This window comes from Geotrypetes seraphini, chromosome 4 (genome assembly GCF_902459505.1).
Source record: "Geotrypetes seraphini chromosome 4, aGeoSer1.1, whole genome shotgun sequence".
NCBI classification, from domain to species: domain Eukaryota; kingdom Metazoa; phylum Chordata; class Amphibia; order Gymnophiona; family Dermophiidae; genus Geotrypetes; species Geotrypetes seraphini.
In genome coordinates, this window is record NC_047087.1 from 110,265,075 (window position 1) to 110,282,899 (window position 17,825).

General features: G+C 42.7%; 1 protein-coding gene across 11 annotated transcripts in view; it reads right to left on the reverse strand.

Annotated features, from left to right (window-relative positions):
* The window catches only part of LOC117358755 (galactosylgalactosylxylosylprotein 3-beta-glucuronosyltransferase 1-like), a 97,133-nt gene that overhangs the window by 21,972 nt on the left and 57,336 nt on the right, over positions 1-17,825 (reverse strand). For 7 of the 11 annotated variants that reach the window (XR_004539082.1, XR_004539080.1, XR_004539077.1 and 4 more), the window contains one exon: positions 7,492-7,594. The exons of 3 other annotated variants lie outside the window; for them this stretch is intronic. Coding sequence is in view for 2 of the 8 variants with exons in the window: in XM_033940367.1 (XP_033796258.1) it covers positions 7,508-7,594 (87 nt within the window). In the remaining 6 variants the exon portion in view is untranslated. Of the gene's footprint in view, positions 1-6,669; positions 6,708-7,491; positions 7,595-17,825 lie in introns of those variants that run through there. One more of the 11 variants, XM_033940368.1, reaches the window with a different exon arrangement.

A 17,825-nucleotide genomic window follows, 5' to 3' on the forward strand; every position in this document is an offset into this window, starting at 1 on the left:
TGCAGGGGGCAGAAAGAAGAAAGGGAAAGAGAAATGTAACACTGGGGAGGAAAGAGGGACGGAGAGAGATGTCAGACTATGGAAATAAGGAGGGAAGGAGAGAGAGAGAGGAAGGGAAGGTAAGACATGGAAACGTAGATTTTGAGAAGAAAGCCAAAAAATGGAAAAATGGAATGTTAAGTTAATGCCAAAGATGGATGCAAGGCAGAAAGTGAAGACGGAGAGAAAAACAGTCAATGGACAAGAAGGCCCTGGAAACATAGTTAAAAGCATAGAAAAATAAAGTCACCAAAGGCAGGGAAAATGATTATGTTTTCAATATAGTGATTGAAATGTGTCAGTTCTGAGAAAGGAAAGATATTAAACTTTAACTGTGAGGGCTGCAGAAAAAATAGTTAATGTCTTATTAAAGAAATGACAATTTTGCATGAGGTAAAACTCTTTATAGTTTATAAATTTTTCCTTTAACAGTTAAAGGAAAGATTTATAAACTATAAAGAATTTTATCTCATGCAAAATTGTCATTTCTTTAATAAGACATAACTATTTTTTTCTGTGGCCCTCTAAGTACCTACAAATCCAAAATGTGGCCCTGCAAAGGGTTTGAGTTTGAGACCACTGCTGTATATAATATGTAAACTGCTTTAACTGCAACCCTAGAAAGGTGGTATATCAAGTCCCATCCCTATCCCTTTGCAGTTATGTGCTATAGTACTTAGGGGTGACCTTAAAGAATAACACCTAGTGCATGTGTGCAAGTAACTACCCATTTTGCCGCCTCTAACATACCTAAGTGGCAGATAAGTGTAGGTGTCAAATTTTAGAATTGCCTTTTATGCACAGGCTGGACAGCAGTGGATGGCTGGTTCCATAGACATATATTTGGCACCATTTAATTTGTGTATTATCTAAAATAGCCATGTTCCATGAGTAAAACATACTTTACATGTAGAAAATGCTGTTCCCATATCAGTTGTACGCATGCAATTTTATCCCCTTGATTCTACATACCGAGCTCAAAGTTGCACACACAAATCTGTACGCATTGAAAATCTGCGCACGCAACTTGGTTAGCAAACCAAGCAGTGCTGATAATTGCCAATTAACAAGCAGTCATTGGCACTAATTAGAATTTATGTGCACAACTTTCTAAACATATTCTATTAAGTGGTGCATGTAAATTTTAGTGCGCTAATCTCAAAAGGGGACATGGTCAGGGGAGAAGCATGGGCAGGTCATGGGCATTCCTAAAAGTTAGGCGCACTAGTATAGAATATGCCTGATTCATGCACAACGCAGGTGCAGGCATTTAGGCCTGGTTTTCACTGGCATAAACACCTGCTCCTAAATATTAGTCATGCGGATGGGCACTACACACGATTCAATGAATCACACCTAACTCCAGAGGCAGTTTATAGAATAACAATAAGGGCTGATTTTTTTTTTAGCATAGAATTTACTCCTAAGTGCATATTAAATACACAGTTTTTAAACATCCATTCTACACATATTTTCTTCTACAAATATCCAGACTGCAAGGGGAATATAGGTATCTGAGATGCCATGAATAAACTGGATTTATCTATGTGGATCCACGGATGGTTCAGATTTATCTGCGCTGAGCCGCAAAGTTTTTAGATGCACCAGGGTAGGGCTTCAAATAATCCCCCATTTACCTGAGCTGAGCCATGGTCAAGACTTCTGCAGACCTCATTTATAGCTCTAAGGGTCTGTCCAAACCCCACTTGATTTAATTCAAAGTGGTTTCACCCATTACTAGTTTGCTGCTTAGCAACAAAACCAAGTGGGAAATAAAGGAACAGCTTTAAAATGATCTGCAATAAAGTCTGTATTATTTTAATGCAAGAAATGAGGCACTACTGATACAGAAAACTCATCTCATGGGACAGAACTATAAAATCCTTCAACTGAGCCAATATTTCTGACAAAGAGGAAGATCTCTAGAGAAATGTAAACACTATTATTTCACTGTTGAAAATAATTGACGTTCTCTGATAATCTTCTTATGCTCCTTTTGACTTCAGCTTAATCAGAATGAACCATAAATTATAAGCCAGGGTTAGAAAGTGGTTTACATATTATATATAGGTACTTTCTCTGTTCCTAGTGACTCACAATCTAAGTAGTGACTATAGCTGCCTCTTACACAGAATCTTCAGGCCCAGCCTCCCAGAAAGAGGATGACCTGAACCAGGAACCAGATCTTGCTGAGCTGGTGCACCTGCCCTGATATTAAATTCTAATTAAAATCCTTGAACAAATCAGAACAGGCTCACTAGCTCTAAATTAGAATTTGCAAGAAATTCACATTATTGCAAGTATTATACCAGAGGTGTGAATTCAGGAATCTGAGCCACAGACTAAAGCAAGAGAGATATGCACCAAACAGGAGCTAAAACACAGGAGAAGGTATTGTTGGGGGAAAATTCCTCTTTTGAGAGAGTCTGTGTGGAAGAGGATCCCAGAGTTGAGCTTCAATCAGAGAGAAGTAGGTTTGCCCAGGGCTGGATTAAAGGGTAGGCCCAGTAGGCACAGGCCTAGGACCTGAAATGGTCAGGGGGCCCTCCGGTGCGGTGCTTTAGGTCCTCACCTTTGCTGGATTCGCCGACAGCAGCAGCAGCGTCATCGCCCCAGGCCCCCCCATCAATGACACAACAGAGGGAATCACCAGCAGGAGAAAGCCGCGAAGCAACCTGTTTAGAGTGCTGCGGCTGCCGACACTGCTGGAGGGAAGTTTGTCGGTTGGTCAATTTTATCGCAGTGGGAGGGTTGGCGAGGTTCGTAGGGGACAGAGAGATAGGAGAGTCAGTGGGGGTTCAAGGGGAGAGAAGCGATCTGCCCTGGATGCTCCAAGGAAGGCCTGGCGTCATTAACTTCTTTGGGCAGCAACAATATTTACAATTTGCTGCTGTGCCGGCTTCAGACCTTCCTCTCTACCGGGTCCTGCCTACTTCCTGTTCCCATGAAGGCAGGATCCAACAGAGAAGAAGACCTGAAGCCGGCAACAGCAGCAAATTGTGAATACTGCTGCCTGAAGAAGCTCATGATGCCAGGCCTTGGGTGACAGAAGGAGGAAAGGGAGCAGAGGGGGAGAAGGAAGATGAGAGAGGGAATGAAAGGATATGCCAGGGCTTGGAGGGAAGGGAGGAAGGTATGCCAGACTAAGGGAAAAGGAAGGGGGAAAGGAAGGAGGAGTTGTCAGAGCATGGAGGGGGAGGGAGAGATGGAAGAAAAGGAAAGGAGAGAGATGCTAGGGCATCAGGAAAGGGAAGATGCCAGACTGGGGGTGGGAAGGAAAGAAAGGAGAAGAGAGAGATGCCAGAGCTTAGAGGAAGGGGTGGTGACAAAGAAAAAGAAAAATGGAGAGGTGGCAGAGCTGAAATGAATCATGTACAAAGGAGAGAAGGGGCACAGGATAGACAGTTTATGGAAGGAGCAAAAAAAGAGGGAAGATGCCATATGGAACGGGAAGAGGGAGGACAGTGGATGGAAGGGGCAGAGAGAGAGGGCAGACAGTGGATGGAATGGGCTTCTGCTGCATGGAAGACAGAGAGAAGACAGATGCTGGCAAGAAAGAAGACAGTGAAGACGATGATTAAAGCAGAAATGACAAAAGGTAGAAAAAAATATTTATTTTTTTTTGTTGCTTTAGAATAAAATAGTATTATAGTTGTATTGATAAAACTTTTATAAACAGAAAATAAGGTAATCCTTTTATTGGACTAATTTCTAATACATTTTTTACTAACTTTTAGAGAACAAAACCCTGTTTCTCAGGTCAGGACAGTATAATGTAACAGCAGTATACTATATTGACCTGAAGAAGGAGGCTATGGCCTCTGAAAGTTTATTGAAAAATGGATTAGTCCAATAAAATGGTATATTCTTATTTTCAATTTTTGTTTTATTTCTATTTGTTAATGTGTAAAGTGATGATTGTTTGTCAGTTTCTTCAAATTTACATCTGCTATATTTAAATTTTGCAAAGTATTAGGGGGAGATGTGTTATTGTTTCTCTGGTGTTTCACTGTATGCAGTTTGGCTTCTTAGAGGTTCAGTTTAACCTTAATCTACATATTTCTATTTTTAGTTTGTGATTACTTATTCCATACTGTGTGTATGAAAGACATGGTTTTCTGTTAGCGTTCACTAGCCTTATTTGGCGAAATGCATCGGGCATGGTTCTTGGGAGCACCTTTGAATAAACCTGATTTGAATCTCCTTATTTTCTGACGATCTTCTTTTGTTTCATGTTGGATTCTTTGGTGGACTGCTTGGGGCGTTGTAAACTTGGTTATTAATATAGACTTATATTTTGGACAGTATTACTGCTTTACAATATATTTGAACACTTTTATATATGTATGGAAAGGGTTCAGAGTTAAAGTACTGGGTAAGTAGGTGGGAAGGGAAGGAAGGGGGATTTGTTTAGGGATGTTTGGGGGTTGCATAGAAGAAAAACTGTGCACTTGTATGCTAATCTTTGTTTGTTTTGAATTTAAAAAAAAGAAGAAATACAAGTAGAAATGAAGTGAATAAGAAAACAGATAAATGGGGGCGTGGGCAGGGTAGGGCATGGCCAGGGGGGCCCAGTATTCTTGTATGCCTAGGGTCCCTCGAAGAATTAATCCTGCTCTGGGTTTGCCTAGTACCTGGGGAAACCCTGGGCCCAAAAAAATTGACAAGCAGTGAAGATTATAGACACAGATAAAGAAATGTAAGATGTCCGAGACTATACAGTAAATAATGCTGTATAAAATCAGGAAAAAAAAGACTAATTCAAAGCAGTATTTGTTTTTCATTACCCATCAGTAAAGTTAGAAGTTAGTTGGAGTACCTACATTGTACAATCCCTCACACTCAGTAACTTGGATTACTGCAACAGCCTCTACCTAACATGTCCTAACAATATGATAAAACAACTACAGACAGTTCAGAACACTGCCATCAGACTCATCTACTGTCTCAGCAAATTTGACCACATCACTCCCGCCTATATAGACTCTCACTGGCTTCCGATAAAAGCAAGAACTCAATTCAAGTTCTATTGTCTGCTGTTTAAGATAACCCATGGAACTGCCCCCTGTTACCTAAACAACCGCCTAAACCGCTACCGCTCATCCAGATCAAGAAGAACTCAAAATCTATTCACCTTCCCACCTAATAATGGAACCCGTCTTAAGAAACTATACGACAGCCTTCTAGCGACACAGGCAGCAAAAATTGACCCCACAATCACCAAACTAATAATCAATACAACAGACATCAAAGTATTTCGAAAAGAAATCAAAACATTTCTATTCAGAAAACACGTCATTACCAACTAATATCCTCCCTTTATGCACAAGCTCTCCCTCTATAGAATAACACATTAATCAATTCTTAGAACCTTTCCTATCATACATACTCTGATTCCTATATAAACATTTTCCACACTATCCAATAAACTTCTTATGTCATTATTAGGTAACTTCCAATCTGTAAACCGTATATACTGATATTCTCCACTATATTCTCTTATCACTTGATTCCCTGATATGTAATTTTCATAATTGAATCCTCTACCACACCATGTAATGTACATGAATCACTGTTATGTAATTTATCTAGATAATCTTTATTACGCAATTCTTTTGGTAATGTCCAAATCTCCTATAATTTGTATTCCGACTTGAACAATATATAATGTATAATGTATTCAAAATTAATTTTCCAATGAACTGTTTTCCTACCTTCTTCTACTCTGTTTATAACCTAACTAATTTATTTTTCTCAAGTACTTTAGCAAGAATGTGAGCCTTTGGGACAGTCAGGGAACTCTAAGTACTCTCTCTTCATCTTAATTAATCTTACTTATTGCATTTCTTCTGTTTCTACTGTAAACCGCTTAGAACTTCACGGTACAGCGGTATATAAGAAATAAAATTATTATTATTATTACCTTATATGCAGTGGCGTAGTAAGAGTGTGGGGGGGGGGGCAGTACGCTAAAGGTACTGTCTTGCTAGGGGTGCTGTCACCCCTCCTCCCCATGCTGTGCACACCCCTTGCCTTCCTCTGTATGTTTTTTACTTCTCTGGTGTGAGCAACATTGCTGTCCACATCAGCATCGGCACTCTGATGTCACTTCTAGGTACGGTGCCTAGAAAGTGACATCAAAGGGCGAGCCAACACCAACACAGGCATGCTGCTTGCGTCGGAGAAGTTAAAAAGGTATGGGGAATAAGAAGGGATGCATGTGCAGCGGGGGGATGGCGGGGTGGGGAAGGGGTGCCACTGTCCTGGGCGCCTTTCACCCTCGCTACGCCACTGCCCATATGAGCGGGTATTTGTGGCAAAGTGGGAAATCTGTGCCCAGGCCCAGGAGTGGAAGAGTAGCCTGGATAGCACAATGGCCTGAGAACCAGGTTCAGTTCCCACTGCAGCTCCTTACAACTCTGGGCAGCTCACTTAACCCTACATTATCCCAAGTACAAAATAAGATATAAAAAGGATGGAGTCAGTCCAGAGGAAGGCTTCTAAAATGGTTTGTGGTCTTCATCATAAGGCATATGGGGACAGACTTAAAGATCTCAATCTATATACTTTGGAGGAACGGTGGGAGAGGGGAGATATGATAGAGACGTTTAAATACCTACATAATGTAAATGCACATGAGTCAAGTCTTTTTCATTTGAAAGGAAACTCTGCAATGAGAGGGCATAGGATAAAGTTAAGAGGTGATAAGCTCCAGAGTAATCTAAGGAAATACTTTTTTACAGAAAGGGTAGTAGATGCATGAACAGTCTCCCAGAAGAGGTGGTGGAGACAGAAACTGTGACTGAATTCAAAAGTGCTTGAGATAAGCACGTGGGGATCTCTCGGAGAAAGAAAGAGATAATGGTTACTGTGGAAGGGCAGACCAGATGGGCCATTTGGCCTTTATCTTCCATCATGTTTCTTTGTTTCTGTATATAATATGTAAAACACTTTGTCTGTAACCACAGAAAGACAGTATATCAAATCTCATCCCCTTGAAGAAAACCTCTATCCCAGAGAGAGCATATTCCTTTCGAAAACCTCAAGCAAGTGTTGAGTGAAGGGAGAGAGAGGACTTGGGATAAAATACATATTCTATGGGCACCTGGCAGTGTGAATTCACCTATAAGATGTCCTGAAGCAAGGTACTTGCAAATAATGTAAATATAAATATCTGGGTTTTTTATTTCCTGGCTTGGAAATACTGCAAGTGCCCACAGTGGGTGAGATTTACTAAGCTTCTTTCCAAAGACAGAAAAAAATGTAGCTGCATATAGTATACTAAACTGCTTTGATTGTACCCACAGAAAGGTGGTATATCAAATCCATGACCCTTTAAAGAATGGGAGAATTTGGGCTCAAGGTATCTTCATGTCTTAGTCAGTAGCTAAGAAATTGGAAAATAGAATTGGGGGGGGGGGGGTGTTAAAACAACACAGGTAGGATGCTCACTCATCACATTGTCTTGCTACACCTCCACCTTTGGGTCTGTGAATCCTCGCTTCCCTTCATTAACCAATGTTGGCCTCTCAGTTCTTGTGTGCCACACCAAAACCTGTAGGTGATAAAAAAATACTGAAAGATTATACATGTCAAATAGTCAGAATCGCAGATCGGGGTCACCTCATTGCTTGCTAGCATTTACCTGTTGTTAATGGTACCTAATACGAGAGTTCATACTTGCTATTATCTAAATGACTCAACTAATCTACAGACTTTCTTACTTGTTGGAGTAACATGGATATATAGATTACGCCAGGGGTGTCAAACTCAAATTACATAAGGGGTCGAAATCTAAAACACAGGCTAAGTCGTGAGCCGGTTTTTTAATTAAGATACTTGCCTTCTCCTTTGCGGCCACACAGCATGGGCCCCAGCACCAGTGGCGGCTCCAACGCTCACAGGACTTCTGAGAGCATTGGATCAATTGCCGCAGGCACCAAAACCCACACTGCGTGCCAGCAAAGCAGAGGGTTAGTCTTAGTAGAAATATGGGCAAACAACTTCTCCAACCCCACGCTAGCTACAAAATAAATAAAAAAGACTTTTCCTCTCTTTTAGGTCCTAATTCACGCTTGCTGTCTAACACCAGCTCTGGCAGGATACACATTTCAAATTTGACATATTGTAATCACAAAATAGAAAATAAAATTATTTTTTCTACCTTTTGTTGTCTGGTCATTTTGCTTTTAGTCCCAGTTTCTCTTTTTGATTTTGTCTATCTTCTAATTCTCTTTCCAGTGTCTGCTGTCCATTTTTTTTATCCTCTTCTCTCTTGCTCCAGTCCCTGTCTCCAACATATTGATTTGTCCCTTTCAACTTTTCTCCTTTTTTTCTTTTCTGCCTCTGTCCACTCAAGTTTCGCCCTCTTTCTCATCCTTCTCCTTTTTAAATTTTCAGCTACCTATCAATTTTCCATCTTCTTTTATTCTGTAGCTCTCTCATTTCTCAGCCTCCTATTTCCTTCTATCTCTCCTCCTCTCTCCTCTTGGTCCAACATTTTGTTCCCTCTCTTTTCTGTCGTTCTTCTTCCCTCCTCCCTTGATGCTGAACAATGAGATGGAAGGAAAAAAAAAAAAGGAGATGATGCATCTCTCTCTCCCTTCCATCCCCAGGCCTAACATTTCTCCCTCCCTTCCATCTCCAAATCCAACTTCTCTCCCTTTCTCTTTCCAACTGCCCCCCATCCCATCTCTCCCCCTTTCTGCCTGCCTCCCTCCCCCCAGGTCCACCATTTCTCCCTTTCCATGCCCCAAAATATATGTTGGCCAAATGATTAGACAATTAAAGATCTGACTAAACGAGCATAGAAGTGCATTGAAAAGAAAGGACACACAAGCGCCAATAGTACAGCATTGTTTAGAACATAATCATGATTTCTTTGCACTCCGGTGATACATATTAGAACATGTAGAGCATGATGTCTGTGGTGGCAATCGACAGCTACGTTTACAACAAAAAGAACAGCGATGGATTTATGAACTTGGATCCACCATTCCAACAGGTCTAAACATGAGCATCGATTGGTATTATTTTTATTAGGAAATCTCTGTTGTGTTAGATTTTGTTTTAGGTTTTGCATTAAGCTGCTTTTCCAGAGATGACCAATTTTAGAGAACAGAGGCTGAGTCAGCTAATTAAAGAAGAGCAACCGACGTTCACTATGTAATACACTGGGTGAGTTTTGATAGGTTTAGCTCTCTTTAAATGATGAATGAGAAAATGGCCGCAGCGACAGGACGTGGGTGAGTGAAAGCAAGCAACTCAGTGAGTACATTTATCATAGAAGTTTTAGCACATATCACGGGTAATGAAGTAGACACAAATCACATTTATATATTTATTTTTTCAGAAAACCGTATTGGAAAGTGAAAACTCACAAGCCCTGAAGAAACGGTCTTGACCGTGAAATGTTGGCTTCATTGTGCTATCATTTAGTTCTTTACGATATATAGGTTATAATTGTACCGATACAGTTCGTGGCATTGCACATCCCCATACGAAAGTTTTTTGCCGATGATGTGGGTGGAGGAGGTTTGAGCATTCAGGCTCTGCCTATAACAAAACCTGAGGCTTTTTCTTTCATGGGGATAGTGCCCTCAGTCATAAGGAGTGGTGTTTAAGTTTACTTCTTTTTGCAATGCAATGCTGTGAACTGCAGATTTTCCACTCATTTCTTCCCAGCAAGGGATCTCCCATGCTTATCCCAAGCTTTCTGGAATTTTGGTATTGTTTCTATCTCCATTATGTAATGGGACATCACTACATGCATCTACCACCCTCTCTGTAAAGAAATCTATTCCAGTGATACTTTGAACCTCATACGAGTACCTCTTGTTCTGGAACATTCTTTCCTCAAAAAAAAAAAGCTTGCTTCTTCTTAATTATTTAAACATTATTTATACTGTATAACTACTTCATCATCAAAGTACCAGAGTCCCTATTTAATCTCTGGCCTTGCTCTCATTTTCTGAAAGCTGTCAATCTTCTGCCCAAACCCTCTTGAATTATATTAGTTGTAAGGCCTACTTAGATGTTGTTTTGAAATTCATATGTCAATTATAATTACTGATAACAATAAAAAGAAATTAGGTTCTTACCTTGCTAATATCTTTTCTAGTAGATAGGTGTGGCATTCTGGATAGTAAGTTATTCTTCCCTTGCCCGTGAACTGTGCCGAAGGAATCCATTCCAGGTTTTCAACTCCTCCTCCTTCTCCAGAGGACTCTGATGCCTCTTTCAGTTTGAACCAAAGCAGGTGATAGCCCTATATAGGAACACATAAGATGGAGGGGTACAGGGAGACTCCCCGAAATACAAATCTGGTCTGCTTTGAAAGTATAACAAACATGTAAAACATTTTAATTGAACAATCAAAATAGCCATACCAATCAGAACCATTTATAGAGCTCAAACATTCCCCCAATGTGTTATAGCAACAGATTATTCTTCACACCCTTAAGGTCTGACTGACATCAAAATATCAGTTTTGACTCAAACTTTCTGATTGAGACAGTAGGTAGGCAGAGTAAATACTGACAGGGTGGGGTTCCAGAATGACATACCTATCTACTAGAAAAGATATTAGAAAGGTAGAAACCTAATCTCTTTTTCTCGTGCAATAGATATGTCATTCTGGACAGTAGGGACGTACAAAAGCAGTCCCAGAAATCTAAGGTAAGACCTCTGCGCCTGCTCGTAATACTGAGGATCCAAAGATGGTGTTCTCCCATGCTACCACATCCACTCTGTAGAACTTGGAAAACATATGCAGAGTGGACCAGGTCACTGCACTACAAATTTCCTTTGGCAAAATTGCACAAGCTTCTGCCCACGAAGAAGCCACGCTTCTTATAGAATGTGCTTTCAAGGAGACTGGCGATTGCTTGCCACAGGCAATATATGTTGACGAGATGGCCATCCATATCCATCTGGAGATGGTAGCCTTAAACACCAGTCTACCACGTTTAGTCTGACTGGTGAGCACAAATAGATGGCTCAACAGTCGAAACTCATTGGTAAACTCCAGATAATGTAGGAGGACTCTCCTCACATCCAGCTTTCTCATAAATTGATCCTTATTTATTTCTTTATTAATTTATTCATTCCATTTTCTATACTGTTCTCCCAGAGGAGTACAGAATGGTTTACATAAATTTATTCAGGTACTCAAGCATTTTTTCCTGCCTGTCCTGATGGGCTCACAACCTATCTAATGTACCTGGAACAATGGGAGGATTAGTGACTTGCTCAGGGTCACAAGGAGCAGTGTGGGTTTGAACCCACAGCCTCAGGGTGCTGAAGCTGTAGCTTTAACCACTGCACCACACTCTCCCCACCCTGTGGTCTGGAATGCTGGAAATCTTACCTCTTGATTGATATGAAATGCCAAAATGACCTTTGGCAAAAAGGACGGGACTATGCTTAAGGAAACTCCCACTTAGTGATCTTGAGGAAGAGTTCCCTGCGCGACAGGGCCTGCAGCTCCAAGACTTGTCTTGCTGACATAATAGCCATGAGGAAAACGGTCTTGATGGTAAGATCCAACTGGGACGCCTCTTGAATAGGCTCATAAGGAGCCTGAATGAGACCATGCAGAACCACGGCAAGGTTCTGTGACAGAAACGTTTGCTTTACTGGTGGTCTGAGCCTTAGTATCCCCTTTAAGAATCTGGCTATGTCTGGATGAGATGCCAGGGTAGCTTTGTGTCCACAGGCTCTGAAGCATGAGAGGCCCACCACTTGGACCCTGAATGATGCCACTGTGAGACCTGCTTGGAGGAAAGCTTGCGATTGGAGCACTAAATGGCTCCACCTTCTCTTTTGTGCACCAGTGTTGAAATGTCTCTCATACCTTAGCATAAGCAGAGACCATCATAGGTTTCTTGGCTCTGAGGAGAATAGCAATGACTACCTCTGAGTATCCTTTGCGCTCTAACACCACACACTCAAGAGCCATGCCATAAGACCAAGTGTTCATGATCATTTATGACCAATGAAACATAGAAACATAGAAATAGACGGCAGATAAGGGCCCACGGCCCATCTAGTCTGCCCACCTTAATGTCCCTCCCCTACCTTTGCCCTGTGAATAGATCCCATGTGCCGATCCCATTTGGCCTTAAAATCAGGCACGCTGCTGGCCTCAATCACCTGTAGTGGAAGACTATTCCAGGATCAACCACTCTTTCAGTGAAAAAGAATTTCCTGGTGTCACCTCGTAGTTTCCCGCCCCTGATTTTCAACGGATGCCCTCTTGTTGTCGTGGGACCCTTGAAAAAGAAGATATCTTCCTCCGCCTCGATGCAGCCCGTAAGATACTTGAACGTCTCGATCATGTCCCCCCTCTCTCTGCGCTCCTCGAGCGAGTATAGCTGTAATTTGTCAAGCCATTTTTCGTATGGTAGATCCTTGAGTCCCGAGACCATCCGGGTGGCCATTCTTTGCACCGACTCCAGTCTCAGCACATCCTTGCGATAATGCGGCCTCCAGAATTGCACACAGTATTCCAGGTGGGGCCTCACCATGGATCTATACAATGGCATAATGACTTCCGCCTTACGACTGACGAAACCCCTTCGTATGCAGCCCATGATTTGTCTTGCCTTGGACGAAGCCTGCTCCACTTGATTGGCAGACTTCATGTCCTCACTGACGATTACCCCCAAGTCTCGTTCTGCTACCGTTTTTGCTAGGATCTCGCCATTAAGGGTATAAGATTTGCATGGATTCTGGCTGCCCAGGTGCATAACTTTGCATTTTTTGGCATTGAAGTTGAGTTGCCATGTCCTAGACCATCGCTCCAGTAGGAGTAGGTCGTGCATCATGTTGTCGGGCACTGAATCTTCGTCTGTTGTGCATTTGCCCACTACATTACTCAGTTTGGTGTCATCGGCGAATAATGTTATTTTACCTCGAAGCCCTTCTGCCAAGTCTCTTATAAAGATGTTGAATAGGATTGGGCCCAAGACTGAGCCCTGTGGTACTCCACTAATCACCTCCGTCATTTCGGAGGGGGTGCCGTTCACCACCACCCTTTGGAGCCTACCTCCAAGCCAGCTCCCAACCCATTTCGTCAATGTATTACCTAATCCTATAGAACTCATCTTGCTCAGTAACCTGCGGTGTGGTACGCTATCGAATGCTTTGCTAAAGTCCAGGTACACGATGTCCAGGGACTCCCCAAAATCCAGCTTCCCCGTTACCCAGTCAAAGAAGCTGATCAGGTTGGATTGGCAGGATCTCCCCTTAGTAAATCCATGTTGTCGGGGATCCCGTAGATTCTCCTCATCCAGGATCTTATCTAATTGGTGTTTGATTAGAGTTTCCATTAGTTTGCTCACTATCGATGTTAGACTCACTGGTCTGTAGTTTGCTGACTACAGACCAGTGAGTCTAACATGAGCCCTGAGATAGAAGATCAGGCTGTACCTGCATTCTGGTCACTCTGAAGAAGCACTAGATTCACATACAAAGGCCTGCGTGGTCAGTCGAATGCTAAGAAGACCACTCTCCCTAGGTGGTTTGCTATTCTGTGAAGAATTCACCCTATCATGGGACTTGGAGGAAACACATACAAAAAGCTCATTCTTTGGCTATGGCTGGACTAGGGTGTCCAGATCTTTGCTTCCAGGCTGAAATCTTTGACTGAAGAACCAGTCTATCTTCTTGTTCTTCACCATAGCTATCAGATTGAAAGTTGGCTGACCCCATTGAAGAACAATGGACTAGAACATTGCTGCAGATAACATCCATTCCCCAGGTTTAAGGTCAACCTGCTCAGGAAATCAGCCTGGATATTGTCCACTCCCATTACATGCACTGCAGAGACTGACTGTAGGCGTAGCTCTGCCCAACCGAATAGTAAGTGGGCTTTCAGGCTCAGGTACGCACTCTTGGTGCTTCCTTGGCGATTGACATATACTACCACTGTAGCATTTTCAGAGAAGACTCAGACCGGCTGTCCTTTCAGACTCTTCTCCAGCTTCTGTAACCCCAAATGAATGGCCCTAAGCTCCAGTCTGTTGATAGACCATTTTCTCCGGGAAGCCGACCATCACTTCAGGACTGGGCATCCATTGTAATGGCTTCCCCAGCTGAACAGGCTGGCATTTGTTGTGAGAATACCCCATGAAGTTATTCTGAGGGACATGCCCCATAATAATTGTGGACGGAGCCACCAACTCTTACTGTAGAGAGATTCTGGAGTCCACGAGATAGTCATTTGGAGTCCTTTGTGAAGACCACCAAAATAGTAGTGCATTCTGGAGAGGACACATGTGAGCCTATGCCCAAGGAACCATATCTATAGTGGCTGTCATGGAGCCTAGTACTTGAAGATAATGCTAGAGATGGAACTGGCTTGGCCATCATGTCCATTATCTGAGTGCAGAGCTTCTGTCTGTGTGCCTCTGGAAGATAAAACTGTAGTCTAAATCAGTGGTTTTCAACCTAGTACTCGAGAACCACCTAGCCAATCAGGTTTTCAGGATATCCACAATGAATATGCCTGAGAGAGATTTGCATGCACTGCCTTCTTGGTTTACAGATCTCTCTTATGCATTGTGGATATTCTGAACACTTGACTGGCCAGATGGTCCTTGAAGACAGGATTGAAGACCACTGGTCTAAAGAGTGAGACCCAACCCAGTCTTCCAAGCTGTCCTTACAAGAAGACAATGGCCCTTCTACCCTAATTTCAACAACATTACCTAAATATCAGAATTTTTCTATTTTAAACTATCAAAAACAGTATAAAAAGACTCAATAACAGTTCAGCAAGTTTGAGAGAGAGGAATAAATTCAAGGTTTCCCCAACTACCTTCCTGAACTCCATCATGAAACCAAAAATTTCAAAGACAGGGTGAGCTTCCTGATCTAAGAGAAGTTGTTACAACTTGAAATGAAACCTCACTACTAAGTACTCGCTATTTACAGTAACCAATCAACCATTGCAAGTTAATGACACGAATGTATACTCTTAATTGAGCGTTAAAACAATTTACTGATATTTCATTAACTTCTAATGGCTATTGCAAATTGCTTCTACTAAAGTATTTATTTGGCAGTTGAGAGACATTAACTGTTTCAAGGTTTCAGCTGTTTCATGAATAGATCATCGTAAAACAATGGGGAGATGTCATTGAGTGAGAAGAGTATTGACATGTTGGAAAATAAGTCATAATGGGAACAGAATGATGGATGGATGGATTATGCCACTGAGTTGGCCACTGACTTATGGCAACATGCACAGTGAGGAATCCACCCTGTGATGTTTCATGGCAGAGTACAGGAGTGGTTTGCTATTGCCTTCTCCTGTGTAGTATGTAGCTCCCCTATGTTGCTGCTGCCCAACATAGGTCCCCTCAGCCTACAGCATCTGGTATTCCTCAAAAAAACTGCCCTACATTTGTGACCTTTTTATCTCCCAGTCCCTACACCTGCTTGCTGTAACTGAAACATGGACTTGCCCTGACGACTCCACTGCAACTGCTGCCTTCTCCCATGGTGACTACCACTTCTCCCATACACCATGCTCTGCTGGTCGAGGTGGAGGTGTCGGGCTTCTTCTCTCTCCTTCTTGCAGATTCCAACTCTTCTCCCACCTCAACCCCAAAGCCTTTCCTCATTTGAAGTTCACTCCGTCCACTCATTCACTCCTCTACCTCTTTGGTCATTTATCATCTACCCAACAAGTCCCCTTCCAGCTTTCTTACAGAATTTGACTTCTGGCTTTCAGGCTTCCTTGATTCATCTTCTCCCTCCCTCATTCTTGGGAATTTAACTTTCACCCTGACAATCCTACTGACACGTTTGCTTCTAAGTTTCTTGCCTTAACCTCCTCATTTGACCTCCAGCTGTGCTCCACTACCCCCACTCACCAGGATGGCCACTGCCTTGATCTTGTCTTTTTCTCCAACTGCTCTCTCTCTAACTTCTCTACCTCACTGCTCCCCATTTTTGATCATCATCTGATAACCTTCACAATTACTTCCCCTCCCCCTTAACAATGCCCATATAGATTTCAAAATCTTCAAGCCCCCAATCCTTCCATACTCCCAACCACTGATTCACCTCTCCTTGCCTCCACAACTCTATTCTCTCATCTGCTCTGGACACTCTTGCTCCCCCTTTTTCCACTCTGTCAGGAGTACCAAACCTCAATTATAACTCAATGCCAGTATCTGCTACTTATGTTTCTGTACCCACTGGGTCTAGCGCCTTTGCTCAAATCTCACACACATGCTGACTTTCTTCACTTTACATTTATACTGACCTATAATTCTGCTCTTACACGGGTCAAGCAAGACTACTACATCCAACTAACTAGCTCCCTTTCTTTCAACCCTCACTGTCTCTTTGCCATGCTGAGCTCCCTTCTCAAAGTGCCCCCACCTCCGACCCCTCCTTTCTCTCCCCAGACTATGGCTGATTATTTCCATGACAAGGTCCACAAGATCACCCTTCAATTCACTACAAAGTCACATCCTTCTCCCTTACCCACCATCTACTCTTCTGACCTTCAAACTCACCTTTATCCTATGCCCTCTCATTGCAGAGTTTCCTTTCAAATGAAAAAGACTTGACTCATGTGCATTTACATTATGTAGGTATTTAAACGTCTCTATCATATCTCCCCTCTCCCACCGTTCCTCCAAAGTATATAGATTGAGATCTTTAAGTCTGTCCCCATACGCCTTATGATGAAGACCACAAACCATTTTAGAAGCCTTCCTCTGGACTGACTCCATCCTTTTTATATCTTATTTTGTACCTGGGATAATGTAGGGTTAAGTGAGCTGCCCAGAGTTGTAAGGAGCTGCAGTGGGAACTGAACCTGGTTCTCAGGCCATTGCGCTATCCAGGCTACTCTTCCACTCCTGGGCCTGGGCACAGATTTCCCACTTTGCCACAAATACCCGCTCATATGGGCAGTGGCGTAGCGAGGGTGAGAGGCGCCCAGGACAGTGGCACCCCTTCCCCACCCCTTCACCCAAATAACTCAGGAAACTCCCCTTGTCTGGTCCCACCCTCATGACCATCTGTCAGCTACTGCTGACTTCTCTTCCTTCTCTGAAATCACAGAGGAAGAAACCGTACAACTTCTGTCTTCAGCCAAGCCCCTCAGACCCTATTCTTATCCCTCTACTTGACCCCATCGCACATGCTGTTATCTGCTATATTCTCAACCTATCCATTTCCACTGCAACTGTCCCCGCTGCCTTTAAACATGCGGTGGTTAAGCCACACCTCAAAAAACCCTCACGACCCCCAGCTGCCCATCCAATTATCTCCCTGTCTCCCTTCTTCCGTTTCTATCCAAGCTACTCGAGCATACTGTTCTCCATCACTGCCTGGACTTCCTTTCAACTCGACAGATTCTTGATCCTCTACAATCAGGCTTTCGTCCCCAATACTCCACAGAGACTGATCTCACCAAAGTCTGCAGTGACCTGTTCATGGCCAGATCTAAGGGCCTTTACTCAATCCTCATCCTTCTTGACCTGTCTGCTGCCTTTGATACTGTTAATCACAGCTTACTCCTTAATACACTGTTCTCGCTTGGATTCTGCGAATCTGTCCTCTCCTAGTTTGCCTCCTACCTCTCCCATCACACATTTAGGGTATGTGTTGGTGGGTCCTCTTCTGCTACTACCCTGCTAGAGGTTGGCATACCACAGGGTTCTGTCTTAGGAACTCTTCTTTTCTCTCTCTACACCTCTTCCCTCGGTAGCTTGATCTCTTCCCATAGCTTCCAGTATCACCTATATGATGATGACTCTCAG